Here is a 17,337-nt window from a genome sequence, read left to right on the forward strand (position 1 = left end):
CAAACTAGATCCCATAAAATCCATCTGCAATTCCTCCATGCCATCATTGCTTACTTCAGCATTTCAATAGTCTCCTTTTGAGACTAGGAAGCTCTCTTCCCAATATTGCCTTTCTCATGTATAAATTTACCACCACCCAATCTCCGGCTGACAAAGGAGCACAATACGTGCAGTAGAGTAACTCCTCAGGGCTCAAAACCATTGAAAGGGCTTCACCAAGGGAGCTGATGAGTCAGGGAATAAGATGCCAGCTGAATTTTCATTCTGAGTTAAAATACCCAAAGGGCTTTGAATATTCACATTCCCAGCTTTTACAGAAATAGTAGGCACAATTTGAAAGCTCATATTTATTTTTGGATGAAAGAAAATGTTAGATTAACAATGAAAGTAGAATGAAAATTATGTATAAGGCAGAAGCCTAAATTAATATTTGGAGTGAGGATGAATACTTGCTGGCCACATTCACTTTTAAAAATTCTGCATTTTTGGAAAGAAAACAGGGAAAGTAAAAATAAATCACTTAGTCTGAGGCATGAAACCCAGGCTTTTTATTTTATCTTATTTATTTCATATTTTAATTTCTTCAGTAACCTCTATACCCAATAGAAGGCGTGAACCTACAACCCTGAGATCAAGAGTCACATGCTCTACCAACTAAGCCAGCCAGGCACCCCTTTATCTTCCTGTGGTTACTAAAAAGTAACAATCCTGCACTGAGTTTCTTTTACAGTAAACATTTATTTTAACAGTTACCATATTTTACATGCAAAAACAGTTATTTTTTCTAATTCCAAAGGAATGCCTATACTTTTTAAACACTGATTAAGTGCAGTTGTCCCCAATTAACTGTGGTTTCACTTTCCACGTTTCGGTTACCTGTGGTCAGCTGCCATCTGGAAGCAGATGATCCTTCTGACTTATTGTCAGAAGGTCAGTAGTAGCCCTAATGCTGTGTCACCACGCCTCACTTCATCTCATCACATAGGCATTTTATCATTTCACATCATCACCAGAAGAGTGAGTATAACACAATACCATATTTTGGGAGAAAGAGACCACATTCACATAACTTTTATTAGCATATATTATTATAATTGTTCTATTTTATTATTAGCTATTGTTGTTAATTTCTTACTGTGCCTAATTTATAAATTAAACATGATTACAGGTACGTATGTATAAGAAAAAACATAGTCTACAGGTTTCGGTACCATGTGCAATTTCAGACATGCACTGGGAGTCCTGGAATGTATTGCCTATGGATAAGGGTGGGGATGACTGTATAAGAAAATCAGTTCAGTCATGGTTAGTTGGTTAAATACTACAAAATTGACAACTTAAAAAGTCAATTTATACAACAAACCTACAATGAGTAAATATAATTTTCCACAACAAAGAAGTAAAAAGCATTATCATATAAAGTGTAGAGTTATAAAAACAATATTTTGTTATAGTGAAAATAGAAATTCCCCAGAGACCATCTTATAAATAAACTAGCCAGGACTCAATTTCGTTATGTCAAGATTCAGATTAAATAAAGATATGACAAGAAAGACCCATCACCCCACAATGATTGATGTTTATAGTCTCAGTGTCTTCAGGGCAGCTGACTGCTCAATATTCTCAAGCTTTCTTTCTTCTCTTATATAACTAGATGCTAAAGGCTGTTTGACTCTTTGTATTCAAAACTGTTGTGTCAATAGTTCAAAATTCTCATTTTCTCAAGGCTTCTGATACAAAAAGAAAGTGTAGCTTCTGGTTTTAACATAATTTAAGTCTAAATTAAAGAATATGGGCATGTGTATTCAGTGTGTGTGTGTGTGTGTGTGTGTTCCATATTGTTTTCACTTCTGACTCCACATAGGGCTCTTTTATATGTGCTGACTCATCGCAAGATCCAGGGAAATAAACTGAGAAGAGATACTTGGTCAAGAACAGGGAACTGTTTGGCTCTGTATTAGTTTTGTATTGCTACCTAGAAAATTACCACAGCTTGAGCAGCTTGAAGCCATATTTATTATCTCACAGTCCTGTAGGTCAGGAGTCTGGGTGGGCTCCACTGGGTTCTCTGCTTAGGGTCTCACAAGGCTGAAATCAAGGTGTTGATGGAGGTGCAGTCTCATCTTGAGGCTCAACTGGGGAAGAATCAGTTTCTGAGCCTCATTCAGGTAGAATTCCTTGTTGTACGACTGAGGTGCTTGTTTTCTTGCTGACTAATGGCCAGGAGTCACTGTCGTCTCCTACAGTTCACTCTCAGGTCCCTTCCGTGTGGCCCCTTCCACCTTCAAAGCCAACACTGCTTGTGTTTGAAACTCTGGCTTCTTCTTCTGCTCCCACCTGGAGAAAACTCTCTGCTTTTTAAAGGGCTCATGTGATTTGGTTAGGGTCACCCAGATAATCTTGCTTTTGATTAACTCAAAGTCAACAAATTAGTAACGTTAATTACTCTGCAAAATCCCTCTGCCATGCAACACCAGGAAACAGAGATCATGGGGCCATCTTAGAATTTGGTCTATCACACTTTCAGAGTCAAGAAATCTAAGAATTATAATAATCTTGGGGCTAGCTTAGGTCTGTGAGCTCTGTCCATGTGCAGTGGTTCTGTCATTCAAAGATAGGATGCTAGATATCTCTTGCATGTTGACCCAAAGCAAGCCCCATTTTCAGTTCCATTACCCTTAGGTCTCCAAAGCCTCTTCTGGACCTGAAACTGCTAAATATCCACACACAATTAACAGACCCCACCTATAAGACCTCTCCATGGATACCTTGGTGCCATGACCAGAAAGCGTGACCCTGAGGTAGTCAACTGACAGATATGTAACATGGCTGTGTGCTCTGGCTCACACAGCTGGCTGCATGTCTGCACTGAAGGTCACACCTGTTTCATGTTTTCTTCCAGACTAGGAAGGCAATGACCATGAAATCACTGCTGAGGGAGCTGGTGAATATGCCTCCCCACTACCGCTGTCTTTGCATCAGCCACCTCTTTGGATGGACTGCCTTCCTGTCTAACATGCTCTTCTTCACGGATTTCATGGGCCAGGTAATAAATGTGTGCACACACTCACTGACTTGCACATTAATCCTTCATTCTGCACCTGTTGAGTGCCTTCTGGGCTAACCCCTAAGATGGGCACAGTAAGAGTGTGAGAAGGAGTACTTTCAAAGAGCTGCCTTGTAGACAGTTCCCAGAGACAAGTTATTACACCCTAGACATCTCTATGGGACCAGTACTTGATCAAATACAACAAAAAAGAAAGAATCAATGTGAGCTGCAGTGGTCATGGCAGGCATAATAGAAGAGACACAGTATGATCCAGGCCTTGAAAGGTGAATAGGAACTGGAGAAAGAGAGAAGAGAGAAAATAATTCAAGCAGTTATAGGAATGGCATGTGCAGAGATGAGTCAGAAGCCTGTTGGCTGTACCAGAAGGGGGACAGGGTTGTCTAAGTCAGCTGCAGGCCAGATGTTACGTGGAAGGAAGGGTGTTAATGATCTAGGGAGATGTTGTCTAGACTTGATGGCATTAGGACTTCCTGATGGTCCTTGAGTAGAAGTATAAAAGGATGAAAGGGGTGATGTAGTCATGGGAGAATGAGCTCTGTGTCCTGGGAAGGGCCCTTTGGGCAGGGACTGCCACTCCCTAGAGATGGAGAAGCAGAGCGCATGGAAAGGGGTCCCTACCACACTGCGTTTGCATTTCAACAGCCCCAAATATCTCTTTCAGATTGTGTACCATGGGGATCCCTATGCTGCACACAACTCCACAGAGTTTCTCATCTACGAAAGAGGGGTCGAGGTTGGATGTTGGGGCTTGTGCATCAATTCCATGTTCTCCTCACTTTATTCTTGTAAGTCTCTTCTTCCTGAGGGTATCTTCTAAAGGGTTCTGGTCTAGAAGAATCTTGGACTTTATATTTCTGTATTTATTTTTTGCTCTTTAAAATATAAGATTCATGATAAATATATGGAGATCAGGAAAGACTAGTCCCTTAGAAAGGACCACATGAAGTATCCTTTTCCATACTGAATTCTATGTTGTTTTTCTCATTGATCACTTTTTTCCTTGGAATCTATGGGAACCTGATCAAAGTTCCCTGGAAAATAAAAGGAAATCTTGTAAACAAGATGGAGAAGTATTGTATGGACAAGGGCTAGAGTCCCAGCAGAGAGTATTGATTAACAGTGAGTATTGATTAGTGTTCTACTGGAGTAAGATCACTGGTGGAGTTTCACAGATATGTTTATTAGAACTATAAATGACTGAACATAGGAAGGATGCTTAAAATGCTGGGTGACAGAATTAACATGCAAAATGTTAGCTTAGCTCAGGTAGGCAGGGTGAAATGTCACAGGAGCACTTTTCAAGGATTGAAGATGACAACTTTTTTCCTAAGGTACCAGCTTTCCACAGGGACTGGAGTCCATTAACCCCCGTTAGCTAAGTTTCAGCTGTAAGGACACTGCAAACAAAGAGATTTCTGTGATTGGTTTTAAACAACCCCAAACTAATGTATTATAACCTTAGTCTCATGTGGTGCCTGCCAATGTGTATGGAAATCTCCAAGCTCTGTATACATTGAATTAAGTGAAATAATCTGGCTGATAAAAGGTATGCAGGTCCCCCATTTGGAGTAGAAATTGGGCTTCTAATAATAATGGAAGCTCCTCCTGGATTGTGGGGAGAGTAGCTGGCCTGCAACTCGGAGCTCTAGGCTTTGGGCAGACCCAGGGGATAGCAGGGTTATGGCCCAGGTGGGAGAGGGGGAAGTGATGGACAATCCCTGTCACCATTCCCAGGGGGCACTCATTCTGCCACTGAAGTGTGCTTCCTGAGGGGGAAGAGAGTGAATGTGTATAATGACACCTGATCTGGCCTCCAACCAGCCATAATACATTAGGAAACCTGCTTCAAGATCAAAAAAATATCTTCAAAATATAGCACGAGTGGGAAAAGGGGACCTAATACAAACATATAAGGAATTCATGAGTCCCATAACCACGAAACCATAAAATTTATTATTTTAAAATTTATGATAACCAAATAATGGTGGCTTAAAAGTTATATTTCTTTAGCAAAACTCCTTTTTTTCCCTTTAGGGTGAATGAACTAAGAAAATTCCAGGAGGAAGATTTCAAGTACTTAAAATAGAATCAGAGAGCATTAGACTAAAAGGGACTAATAAGTTATTCGTCTCAATCCCTTTGTGCTATCAAGAGGTGGGGGGACTATTTATACCACCTCATTCTTGTAAGAGGAGCCCAATTTTCCACAAGTAATTAGCATTTTAGTTTTGTGACATTTAAAAATATTTTTTTTTCTCAAAGAATCCCTACTAAGGACCATTCCATTAGGAGCTACTCTTAGGTATTTGAAAATTAAAATGCATGTTATTTTTTAGGCCGTTTTGAGTTAAAAGCTCTGTATACAATAAACGATTATTTGAATAGTTTTCACTTGAATTAGAACTAAAATTTTATTTATAAAATACCAACCAGCCCTAAGGATCTTCAGGGTCTCTCCATGCCCATAAGATAAAGTCAAAGTCCTCAGCCTGGCATTCCATGATTTTCAGCTTGGTCTGGTTTACACCTTGACCTCTGTCACTCCCACACAGATTCACTCCTCCTGAAGACTCACTACACAGACTTTCTCAGCTCTGTGTTTTCCAAACTGCTTTTGGTTTTTCCTTCTACCAGATGCTCTTTCTAATTCCACATCTAGACAACTGCTACTCAAGCTTTTAGACTCAGCTCCAATATGACCTTGTTAAATCTTCCAAGTTCTTTCCCTCTGCACTCCAAAACACCCTGGGCAGAATCAATCATTTCCTTTAATTCCAGAGTACATCCTGTATTTTGGACTCATCATATAACATCAGATGCAGACCCAGAATTTCTATCCAGATGGAGTTTGGCAGGGCATTCTGGCTGCTGAGGTGGAGGGTGAGGTATGGTATTTTCAGGTTCCTTTTACATAGCAAGCACACTTAGATCCATGAAAATAGCAATATCGAATACTGAAATATAGCCAATTTTTCATATCATACGCTACTATTCATAGTGGGTGCTTAAATCAGTCATTCCCTCCAGTACTGATGAAAGACATAGTATGAAGACGTAACCACGACTGGATATCAGGCCCTTACACTTACTGAGTCTCTTCATGAATAGAGGATTTTTTGCCTGACGTCTTTGTACTGAAGTTACTTATGTTTCCAAATATCTCTTTGTGCTTCTCTGCCTTTTTCTTGGCTGGCCTATATACTTGGCTGAGAGCATTTCCCCAGTGAATACTGATGGTGTCTTTTTAGGTACTGAGGCACCTAGGTTACATTTTTTTGTATAAACGTAATCATTAAGCAAACAAGAACTCTCCTAGCTCTCTACAGCTTTCACTCTCAACCTTGACAGCAGCCCTTCTAGGGATGGTACGGATTTAATAGAGGAAACAACGTTTCCCACTTGTCATTTTCAGAGCTCTGACTTCCATCAGATGACCTGAGGCAGTGTTTAGTTTCCATAATTGATTTAAATGTAATACAGATTAGATTTCTTGTCTAGGTGAATTAAATCCAACCATTATTTCCAACAGATATGGAAAATTTTGTTCTTGAATAGACACATTTGAGGTCTCTATCATTCACCCCCTGGATTCATGGGTTCCAGTAGAATGGGCAGGGGAAAGATAGGGAACATGTGGATTGGGAACAGCTATTTAAAAAAGAAAGATCAAGGTTTCTAAGGGAATTTTCCTACATGTTGGAAAACATAGTAAAACCTTTAAAAAATTTATTTTTTTTAATTTTTTTAACGTTTATTTATTTTTGAGACAGAGAGAGACTGAGCATGAATGGGGGAGGGTCAGAGAGAGGGAGACACAGAATCCGAAACAGGCTCCAGGCTCTGAGCTGTCAGCACAGAGCCGGATGCGGGGCTCGAACTCACGGACTGTGAGATCATGACCTGAGCCGAAGTCGGCCGCTTAACCGACTGAGCCACCCAGGCGCCCCTAAAAAATTTATTTTTTGAGAGAGAGAGAGAGAGAGAGAAAGAGAGAGAGAGAGAAAGAGAAGTAGAGGGAGAGAGAAGGACAGGCAGAGCGAGAGGGATGGAATCCTATGGAGCCCACATCAGGGCTCGATCTCACAACCGTGAGATCATGACCTGAGCCACAATCAAGACTTAGACACTTACCCGACTGAGCCACCCAGGCGCCTCAGTAAAACATTTTAAAACAGAATTTTCAATTTTTAAAAATGAACTCTACTAATCTACTACAATGCTTTTATGAGCAAGCCAAGTTTACTGACTGGGAGGGGAACCACGTTAAGAGACAACGATCTTCAGACAAGTGTGTATTTGTTGCAATAACAATAGTCACCATTAACCGGATGTCTTCTCTGTGCTTGGCATTGGGCTAAGTGATGTCATAAGCATCGGATCTCATTTGATCCTGATGACAACCTCAAAGAAGGGCTTTATTAATCTTGGGGTTTTTTTAGATGAGGAAGCTGAGGTTTTGAGAAGTTACGGAAATGGACCGAGTGTGAGGGAGCCAGCAATGGGGAGGTAGGTTCTGGGTGTGGTGAGAGCCCCTCACCAGCCTGGGAAGTGTTGGCAAGTCAGGGAACCTGTCTTTAGATAAAGGGCATCCTTCACTTCCTTCCCAGGTGTGCAGACGGCCTTCAGATGGGAGTGAAGGGACCAGATGACCTGGATCATTCTTTAAATTTGGTTGTTTCAGTTTCCTCCAGTCTGACTTGGGGCTGTGGGGCCAAGATACGCCTGGATTGTTGTTTGTATCCTGTTAGGTTAGACTGCTGTAAACCAGAAGGACCCCACTTTTCTTCCATGTCTTGCGCCCCCACAGTCCCATAGCCAAAATGGGCTTTTCCACTTCTTTGCATCCCGCTGGTATTCAGCTGCCTGCTGAACAGCACCTGGTCCCTCCCTGTGGAAAACAAGATCAACCTAGCAAGGCAATTTCCAGCTCTTCTGTATGCACAAGATTTAAGACTGATTCCAAAAGCCAGCTGTTTTTAAGCACAGATAAGGAGATTCTTTTGTTCCTGACTCAGTATCAGAGGAAGGCTCCTAAAAAAAGTGAATCTTCAAAAGAAACGATTGTCTGAAATTATCACTGACACCGTCAGCTGCAATTTCTCTCTTTCTTTTCCCCACAGACTTTCAGAAATCTTTGGTATCCTACATTGGATTAAAGGGTCTTTACTTCATGGGGTATTTGCTATTTGGCCTGGGGACAGGATTTATTGGACTTTTCCCGAATGTCTACTCCACCCTGGCTCTGTGTACCTCGTTTGGTGTGATGTCCAGCACTCTGTACACTGTGCCCTTTAACCTCATTGCCAAGTACCACCGCGAGGAGCAAGAAGAGAAGGTGCGTCATTGAACCTCACCTGAAGGCTGGGGGTATTTGGTAGGAAAGTGTAGGGCAGGGCTGGAAACAAGGGTCTTAAAACAGGAGCTCTCAAATGCCCAGCCAAATGTAATGACGGTGCGGTCGAAGCATGACCACCTTCCTAGCCCACACCCTCCTCCTCACTCTGAAGCCCTGTGTACCTGGAGAACAGGGGAGCAGGTACTGCTACTCTCATTTATTTGATTAAGAAAAGGGGGCTCAGGAATGCTGAGAAACCAGCCTACAATCACACAAAGAAAGGGGACCCTGGGGATTCTGACAACGGCCCCAATGTCCAGTGCTCCTGCAGCATTTCTGGGTCCCCCACTCCCAATGGCTGCAGTGGTGGAGTTATTGATTAAAGGTAGGAAATTCCTAGCCCACATTCCCTTGGAGTCCAGGTTTTAGTAAGTCAGACCCTGGGCACAGGGAGGAAAGCTGGGGTTGCAGGTGGTCACTCCCTGGCTGCCTTTCTCTGCCTTTGGAGCTCAGGATGGAGGGGAAGGCACCAGGCTGCCCTAAAAAAACAGTGGGTGGGGTCTTTCTGCTTTAAGATTACCACCTCTTCTTTTCAAAACATGTCACTTTTTCTCCATGAGAATAGACTTACATTTCCTTACCTGGAGTAGTGATATAAAAGCTAAAGAAATAAAGCTTAATCCATCCCAGCAGGAAGCTGCAAAAACACTGGACCCTTTCATGTGCCCGGGCAACCCCAGTCTTCTCTATCATTTGTTCTGACCAATGCCGCAGGGCAGAGTTGCGCTAGGAGTTAAAACCTTCCAAATTAGAGTCCATGGCTGCTCTCATCCCCTGGCAAACATTGTCACTAACGTTTCGATGCACACACAGGTTTTGCTGTTAAAGAGACAGTTATCACAAAGAACAGAACCTCCTAGGAGAAAGCTAGGGCAAAAACACACAAGCTTTGCATTCAGAGAAACCTGGGTTCGAATCCTGCTGCCCCTACTTTGCAGTTGTGCAACACTGGGGAAGTCATCCATTTATTTATTAAATATCACTTAGAACGAGTTCATTTTTAGAGAAGGCAATATGTTCACATGGTTCAACAATCACAGCAATATACACAATATACCCATACACACTGACAGGTGGCTCCCACCTACTCATTTTCCCATTTCCCCCCAGGGGGCCTACAAGTAAGCACTCTTACTAGGTTTTTGTTTATCTTTCCAGTATTTTAAAATGAAAATCAGACAAGTATGAATCTGTTTTCTTACTTTCCCTGTCTTATGCAAAGCATAACGTGCATTTTTTCTGCACAATGCTTTTGTTTTTTAACCTTACTAGTATAGGAATTATCATTCAAACTCTCAGAGCCTGAGCTTCCTCATCAAGCAAATGGGAATAATATGCCCACCTTATAGAGTTGTTGGAAAATGAAACTCCACAAGATAGTGCAGGTGGTCTGTCTAGCGTGATGCCTACCTAGCACCTGGCAAAGACTCCAAAAAAGGTAGTTAGTATTATTGTTGTTATATGGGGATAATGGTAATACGTGCATCCAGGGAGGAGGGAAGGAAGACGTGAAGCGACATATGCCGAAGAATCTTGCACAGGCCTAGCATAAAGAATACACCCAATAAGTGGCGACATTATCAACCGATTCAGGCCGCATATTGACCATATTGAAAGGCTGACTTTTTTTTTTTATGTTGTTTCTCCTGTGTAGATCTGGGATTCAACATCCTTCTACACATATTTGAAATTTTAACACTAAGGAGGGAAGGAAGGGAGTATGTATTGAGTTTCCATTCCATTTTATTTATTGACTTCTTAGGAAGAGATAATTTTGCATATATTAATCATTTAACCTTCATGGGCACTAACAGGAGAATTGAAGGTAGGTGGCAGGTAGGAAAAACAGCCTCAGGCACGAATTTGGAGCTTCTCGGTGACCTTAAATCAGGAGTTGGCAAACTATGCCTCATTGACCACATGTGGCCTGCCACTTGTTTTTGTACAGCCCGTGAGCTAAGAATTCTCTTAATATTTTTAAATGAAATTTTAAAAAGAAAATCAGTAGAAGGATAACGTTTGTGACAAGTGGAAATTACATGAAATTCAAATACCAATGTCTGTGAAATTATATTGGAACGCCAACTTGTGTGTTTACTGTAGCTGCTTTCACACTACAATGGTAGAGCTGTGTGCTTGCGACCGAGACCATGGGAACCACAAGCTGAACGTGTTTCCTATCTGGCTCTTCACAGAAATAGTGTGCTGACCTCTGCCCTAAAGTACTGTTTGCGTAGATTAAATGTGTTCCTGTGTTTCCCTTGCAGAGACAGCAGGCCCCGGGAGGGAGTCTGCATGGCAGTGAGAGAGGGCAGGGCCTGGACTGCGTGGTCCTCACCTGCATGGTGCAGCTGGCTCAGATCCTGGTTGGAGGTGGCCTGGGCTTCCTGGTCAACAAGGCTGGGAGCGTCATTGTGGTAATCACAGCCTCTGTGGTGGCCATGATCGGCTGCTGTTTTGTGGCTCTCTTCGTAAGATATGTGGATTAGGTCAATAGGGAGACATCATCCCTAACCTCCAACACAGTGAAGGGCATGGTAGGAAATCAGTCTGTCCTCTGGCTCTGCAGCTTTGGGGTCTGCCCATTGGCTGCCCTGCGTTATGACTTCTGCTACAGTGATCTGCCTGCACCTCACTTTCTGCCAAACCTCTGCACAGCAGTTTCCTTATTTTAGGCATCATCTATCTCGGGAAAGACTGGGCTCTGCCTCCATTCACCGGTGGCAAAGGTTAATTGTGGGAGATGGCGCCTCTATGCGCCTTCCTACTGCATCTCAGGACATTCCAGGCCTTGACAAAACGCCAGAAGCCGACTAGTTTTACACAGGACAATGGTGTTTATTCTATCATGTGTTGTTTTTTTCTTAACCAGAGGTCTATATTTAATCAGAGGGTCATACTTTTCATTATTTCACCAATACTCAAAATATTGCTGATGATTTATGATATTAGCTTACTCATATTTAATTCATACTTCATTTACTCATACAGACAGTCCCTGGCTTACAATACAATGGTTCAAATTACAATTCTTCTTCCTCTTCTCCTTCTCCTTCTCCTTCATCTTCTTTTACTTAACGATAGTTGGAAAGCAGTGCACATTCAGTAGAAAGCATACCTCAGATTGTGAATTTTGATCTTTTCTGGGTGATACATGCCCTTGTGATGCTGGGCAGCGGCAGCCACAGCTCCCAGTCAGTCTCACCATCCCGAAGGTGAACAACTGGTCCACTGACCACCATTCTGTCCCCATACAGCTCCACTGGTTTTGTTTTTGGTTTCCATTTTCAGTATGGTATTCAGTAAATTACATGAGATAGTCAACACTCAAAACCACTCCATCTTCCTTCCTCCCTCTCCCTCTCACGTTATCCATCGTAGAGTGGTGAGGTCATGACTGACTCAGAGGAGTGATCAGGGAGAAACCTGCTCTCTAGCCTATACTGTGGGATGATGATGAGCAAATGCTCAGAGGACCCCATGTGACCCAGAACCCTGTGTTATAAAAGAAACGCCTCCCTTGTAATTCACCTGTCCTTGGCGTCTGCAAAGTTTAAAAGTAGAATTATTTGCAGACTTCAATGTTTATTTCCTGATCATTTCTCCAAGGACTGTTCTGGTGATTGAAGATTTTGAAATCAATGAATGGGTGAGGTAGGAAGGACCTGCAGTTAAGGACCATCTTACCTGGACCCCAAGAAGTTAAAAGTAGTCGTCTCTGGCCAAGGACAGGGCAAGGGAAGCTCTTTTCAGCTGAAGGACTGGATGGGCTGCTGGGATGAAGAAAGGAGCTAGGGCATGCATTCACCACCACCCCTAAATCCCCTCACACACACGCACTCACACACACACTTGGATATTCAAACACTCTGCTCTCTTAACTCGACTCCACTCAGGTTTGAATGAGTGGATAGAATCCAATTTTAAAAGTCTTTAACCACTTTTAGGCACTCAAGTACTTGTTCTCAGTATACTTGTTCTCTTGTTTCTCTCGGACAGCAATGTTCTATTCCCAGACAAATAAAGCAAATGCAGGGACACCTAAATTCGGATCAGAAATCCCAGGAAATCCTGTAGGAGAAAGGAAAGCCAAACTGCTTTGTCTGCTGCTTCCCCCACCATGCAACTGACATTCCAACCTCAAACCTTTAATCACTGCTTTCCCTCAGCTGCAAATGTCCTGTGTCCCCACTACCTGTCTAAATTGCCATCCCTGCCCATTTAACTTGTACCCATATTTCTAGGTCCATCTCATATACTATTTTGATAACAAAGTTTCTTATCCTCCAGCAGAACCAAGCTTTCTGCCCCCTGTATTCCCATAGCACTTTCTTTTAACCTTATTATGAGATTCAACTCACTGTTCCATGACCTAGTTGCCTTGTGTACAAGGCTGTGTCTCCTTCTAAATATACAAGTCGGTAATGTGTCTAGTTGATGTGTGTGATCTCAGCACCCAGTACAGGGCTTGGCACACAACTGGCATTCAAAAAAATAAAATAAATTTGGCCATTTCCTGGTTTATTTTTTTGTCTTTGTGGTAAACAGAAGTCATAGTCTTGGCTCTCTCTAGCCATGTTCTCAGAAGCCCTCAAGTTTGGATGGGGACAAGTGGATTCTTTTCACAAAGTTGTTTCATGAAGGCCTTGCCCTTAGCCCCTTCTATTTTTCTAGGGCCCATCACGGCAGAAGCACATCCTTCAACATACTTCCCTAAAAACCTGAATCAACCCAGTATCTTATTGTCAAAATTGAAATGGCAAGTTCCTGTAACAAAGAGAATCTCTCCACGAGAGGCTAATATCAGCATTATACATGGATACACTGCTATGCTACTACTGTTTGTTCTTTCTGGGTGTTTCTTGCTTGGTTATTTTGTTTTTGGGGACTTGGAGGGGGTTGCCGTTCAGTTTTTATTAGCTATTCGAATAGCTAATAATAGCAATTGCTATTCGATATCAGTATCAATATTTTTTCTTCCTAAAGAGCAAAGAAAGACTAATTTGACAACTCTATTTATTTATTTATTTATTTATTTATTTATTTATTTAAGTAGACTACACCCAAGGTGGGGCTTGAACTTAACAACCCAGAGATCAAGAGTCACATGCTCTACCAACTGAGCCAACCAGGCATCCCTATTTGACTACTTTAAAACAAAAGCATTATTCGGTTTTCTAAAAAGCTAACTTCTCAGGACTGCTCAGTATTGAGGAGATCAGGAAGCTTTCGTTTTTGTGGCAAAGCTATGAATGCTTAGTAATTACATTGCGTTGTGTTACAGAATGCAGGACGAGGGATGCTAGGGCTGCAGGTGTTCCCACTGAGCCTGAAATCTCAGACAATACAGGACATTTCCAACAAAAGTACAAAAAGATTTACAGTTTGAGAGGCTATTTAAGCAGACATGTTTGTATAATGATTATTTATTGTGAAAGAACCACAACAATAGATGCCCAAGTTGCCAGGTTTGCTTTTTTTTTTTTTTTTAATCCCAAACTAGATCACCCAAAGAGAACAGTAGCACCTCTGTCCAAACTGGCAGTTGGATGGGTAGGCTGATGTTTGATCCCTATTCTCTAAGCAGCCTCAAGAAAGGACTAAATTGCTGTGACCAGGACAGAATTGTCTTAAGAAACGTGTCATTCTTCAGAGATGGTCCCATAGACTGCCTGCTGGTTAAGGAAGAATTTGTAATTCACGCTCACCATGCAGAGCATTCCTTAGAATGAATGGAACTTGGCCAAAGAGCCATTTGAAGTCCCACAGTATCCTGTGGAAAGTCTTACTCCCCACCTTGTCTTCTCAATATTATGAGAAAGAGAGAACCCCTCAGCAGAAATTGTGATGATCCCCTCAGAATAGGCTCTCTGTACTCTCTTCCCTTTGGGATAGATTTTACTCGAGTCTTCCATTCCCTTTCCCACCCCACACCTCCTGTTGAAATCTGGTTCTAGGAGTTTGGTTTCCAGAAGTCTCCCTTACCCCCCCCCCCCGCTCCCCCATTTCTACAGCATCTCTTAGTTTTCTGTCCTGAGCCTACAGAAGCCCTGGCGGTGCCGACCCTCTACAGGCTGGTCCAGAGCCTCTATCAAACGGCACCCGGAGTCCCAAAGAGTGAAGGAGGAGAGGCTACAGAAAAGTCCCCACGCCCAGTAGCGTGTTTACTCAGACCTTTTCAAGTTGCTCCAGGGCACAGCTCACCTGCCGCGCGCAGAAAGGAGCACACAGGGTTTCCAGTACCCACGCCGCTCCCCGGGGAACTGGGAAGTCCAGGCTTCCGGCACCTGGCGCCCTCTCTTCCTGCTCGGTTACTAAGGGAGCACGTGAGCTCCCCTTTTCCTTCAGAGGCGAGAGCCTGAAAAGGTCTCAGTTCAGTCCCTCTAATCACAATGCATCCCCTCCCTCCCTCAAGGACGCCACTCCCCAGCGAATCGCTCGCGGCGTTTGCGGGCGAGTATTTTGTCTCAGGTGACCGCTGAGCGCAGAGTCGCGGCCGGGCTCCCGCGTACCCACTCCCCCTGTCCGCGATGGTAAATGGTACAATGGCCTCACGGGAGATGCCTCTCTCGCGGTGCATTTCTCTTGAATGTGGATCAAGACCGTCACTACTTTCTTCCAACTCCGAAAAAGTTTCTTATTCCCAAACCGGGCTCTCTGCGCAGCCACGCCGCAAGTCAGACGGCGCTGCGGCCGTCTCGCCTGCCAAGGCGCGAAGGAAAGGTTTTGTGGGAGGCTCCCCCAGTTGGACGCGTCGCTAGGACCCTTTCAAGAGCTCCATAAAAGTCGCTGGAATAAATGCGCTCAATTGCCTGCGCACCACTTGGCTGAGCCCCACTTCATCGCGCCCCAATTTCTTTACATTCCTGAGTCCTTTCTCCGCTTCTGGGCGCCCCTACCCTGCCCAGTGTTGACAGCCTAAGGAGAGGAAGTTGTGTGGGGGGAGAGAAGAGGGACGCGGGCTGGTGGCTTGGCTCTGCGATGCTGACCCGGGCCCCTTTGCCAGCTTCCTCTCTCCACCTTGTCTGGAAGCCTTCCCTCCCCGGAGACAGCCCCCTCGTCTTCTTAGTGGCGGCTCCCTTGCGCCCCTCCCTATCCTCGTCCCTCCTACCTCTCGATCCGGCGGGCGCCCAGCATCTCCTAATCCGCTCTCCTCTTTCCCCACCCGGGGAAGGCCACTTTGCGGTGACTGCGCACCCTGGGCTGAGTCAGTAGGCGGAGCTGCTGGGCAGCAGATCGTAGCGCCCCCCACTGTAGACCACCACGCCAGGCGGGTAGTAGACCAGGTCAGGCTCCGCGGTCGGGTGGAGAGGTGCCAGGGCCTGCAGCCCCTGATCTTCGGGCTCTGGCTTGGTGGTGGCGGTGAAAGGGCGCATGCTGGTGAGAGAGGGCGACGCGATGCGCCACAGCAGACTCTTGAGCGCTTTGCGGAACTCGCGGCGCACGAGGCAGTAGAGGATGGGGTTGAGACAGCTGTTGGAATGAGCCAGGCACACGCTCACCGGGAACGCGTATACCTGGCATAGGAAATACTCTTGGCTGAAGGGCACCGCATTGAACTTGATGAGGATGCTCCAGGTGGTGAGCGCCTGGTTGGGCAGCCAACACAGGAAGAATGATAGGACCACGATGGTCACTGATTTGGTGACTTTGGACCGTCTCCGGGCGCTGGCTGCGGCCAGGCTGCCCCGGCCAGCCGAGGCTCCTCCTTCGGTCCCTGCCACTCGGCGATCGGAGATGAAGCGCACCAGCAGCAGATAGCACAGGCTGATGATACACAAGGGCAGCACGAAGCCTAGCAGCACCTTCTGCAAGTGGTAGAGGCCCAGCCAGAACTGTCTGTCGCCGCCCAGCAACTTGTCTGGGAAGCGCACCAGGCACAGCTCCTCGCCCATCACCTTGATAGTGGTGGAGAAGATGGCATTGGGCAACGAGGCCAGCACGGCGGAGGCCCAGATCAATACGCACAGTGCTTTGGCTGAAAAGCAGCAGCTGCCCCCCAGGCTTTTGCCGCAGCAGTCGCACCGGCCGTGCCCTCGGGTCCTGTGGCTCTTAAGAGCCGAGGCCACCGAGTGGTAGCGCGCCACACTCATGGAGGTGAGGAAGAAGACGCTGGCGTACATGTTCATGGATGTCACTATGGATACGATCTTACACATGGCCTTGCCGAAGGGCCATTTGAAGTCCAGAGCGTTTTCCACCGCCCAGAAGGGCAGGGTGAGTACGAATTGAAAGTCTGTCAGCGCCAGGTTGGTGACGAAGAGGTTGATGGAGGACTTGCGCCATCCCTGCTTACTCTTCATCAGGTAGAGCACCAGCAGGTTGCCGGTCAGGCCCAACGCGCAAACCACCCAGTACACCACGCTGATGAGGACCCGCACCCGGGCCTCGGTGTCTGCATTTTCTGTCCCGCCCGTGCCCGGGGGATGCCCCGGCGCCGCGCCGTCAGGCAGCTCTAGCCCCAGATCCCACCACAAGTCCTGAAGCTGCAGCGACGCGTTGCCGCTGGTGTTGGCCGCCTGCAGAAGGTACGGGATCATACTGAAGAGTTCTGCGAGCTCGTCTCCGCCAGCCGCCTTCTTCATAGTGACTGCCGTGGCACAGGTACCTGCAGGCACAGGTGCCTCTAGGTCATGTTCCAGGAGGACTTCAAGACCTAAGCGAGTCCAACGCGCTGGGGGTTCTGTCCCCGAGAGGGCGCAGGGCGTTCGTGGGAGCTTTCAAGGCAGTGGTTGCACATAGCTCTTGGGTACTGGGTGCCAAAAGCTTCTCTGGCCCGCGGCGGCGTTGGGGCGCGAGAGTTGGTCTCCGTGTCTGTTCTGGAGCGGAGTTCTAGAGCCGAGCAGCGCAGCTCCGAAGGCGAGCGGTGGGC

General features: G+C 45.3%; 2 protein-coding genes across 2 annotated transcripts in view; one reads left to right on the forward strand and one right to left on the reverse strand.

The window, feature by feature from the left end:
• SLC45A2 (solute carrier family 45 member 2) overlaps nt 1–11,782 on the forward strand; it is a 32,177-nt gene extending 20,395 nt beyond the window's left edge. Inside the window, exons 4-7 of the mRNA XM_042960546.1 lie at nt 2,903–3,046; nt 3,732–3,855; nt 8,191–8,405; nt 10,733–11,782. Of these exons, the coding sequence (XP_042816480.1) occupies nt 2,903–3,046; nt 3,732–3,855; nt 8,191–8,405; nt 10,733–10,954 (705 nt within the window). The 3' untranslated portion in view covers nt 10,955–11,782. The remainder of the gene's footprint in view (nt 1–2,902; nt 3,047–3,731; nt 3,856–8,190; nt 8,406–10,732) is intronic.
• A 3,891-nt stretch (nt 11,783–15,673) lies between these two features.
• RXFP3 (relaxin family peptide receptor 3) lies at nt 15,674–17,050 on the reverse strand. Its single transcript, XM_007097429.3, has one exon. It carries the CDS (start codon nt 17,048–17,050, stop codon nt 15,674–15,676), a length of 1,377 nt encoding a protein of 458 aa, XP_007097491.1.
• Between the last annotated feature and the right edge of the window lie 287 nt (nt 17,051–17,337).

This window comes from Panthera tigris, chromosome A1 (assembly GCF_018350195.1).
Source record: "Panthera tigris isolate Pti1 chromosome A1, P.tigris_Pti1_mat1.1, whole genome shotgun sequence".
NCBI lineage: Eukaryota > Metazoa > Chordata > Mammalia > Carnivora > Felidae > Panthera > Panthera tigris.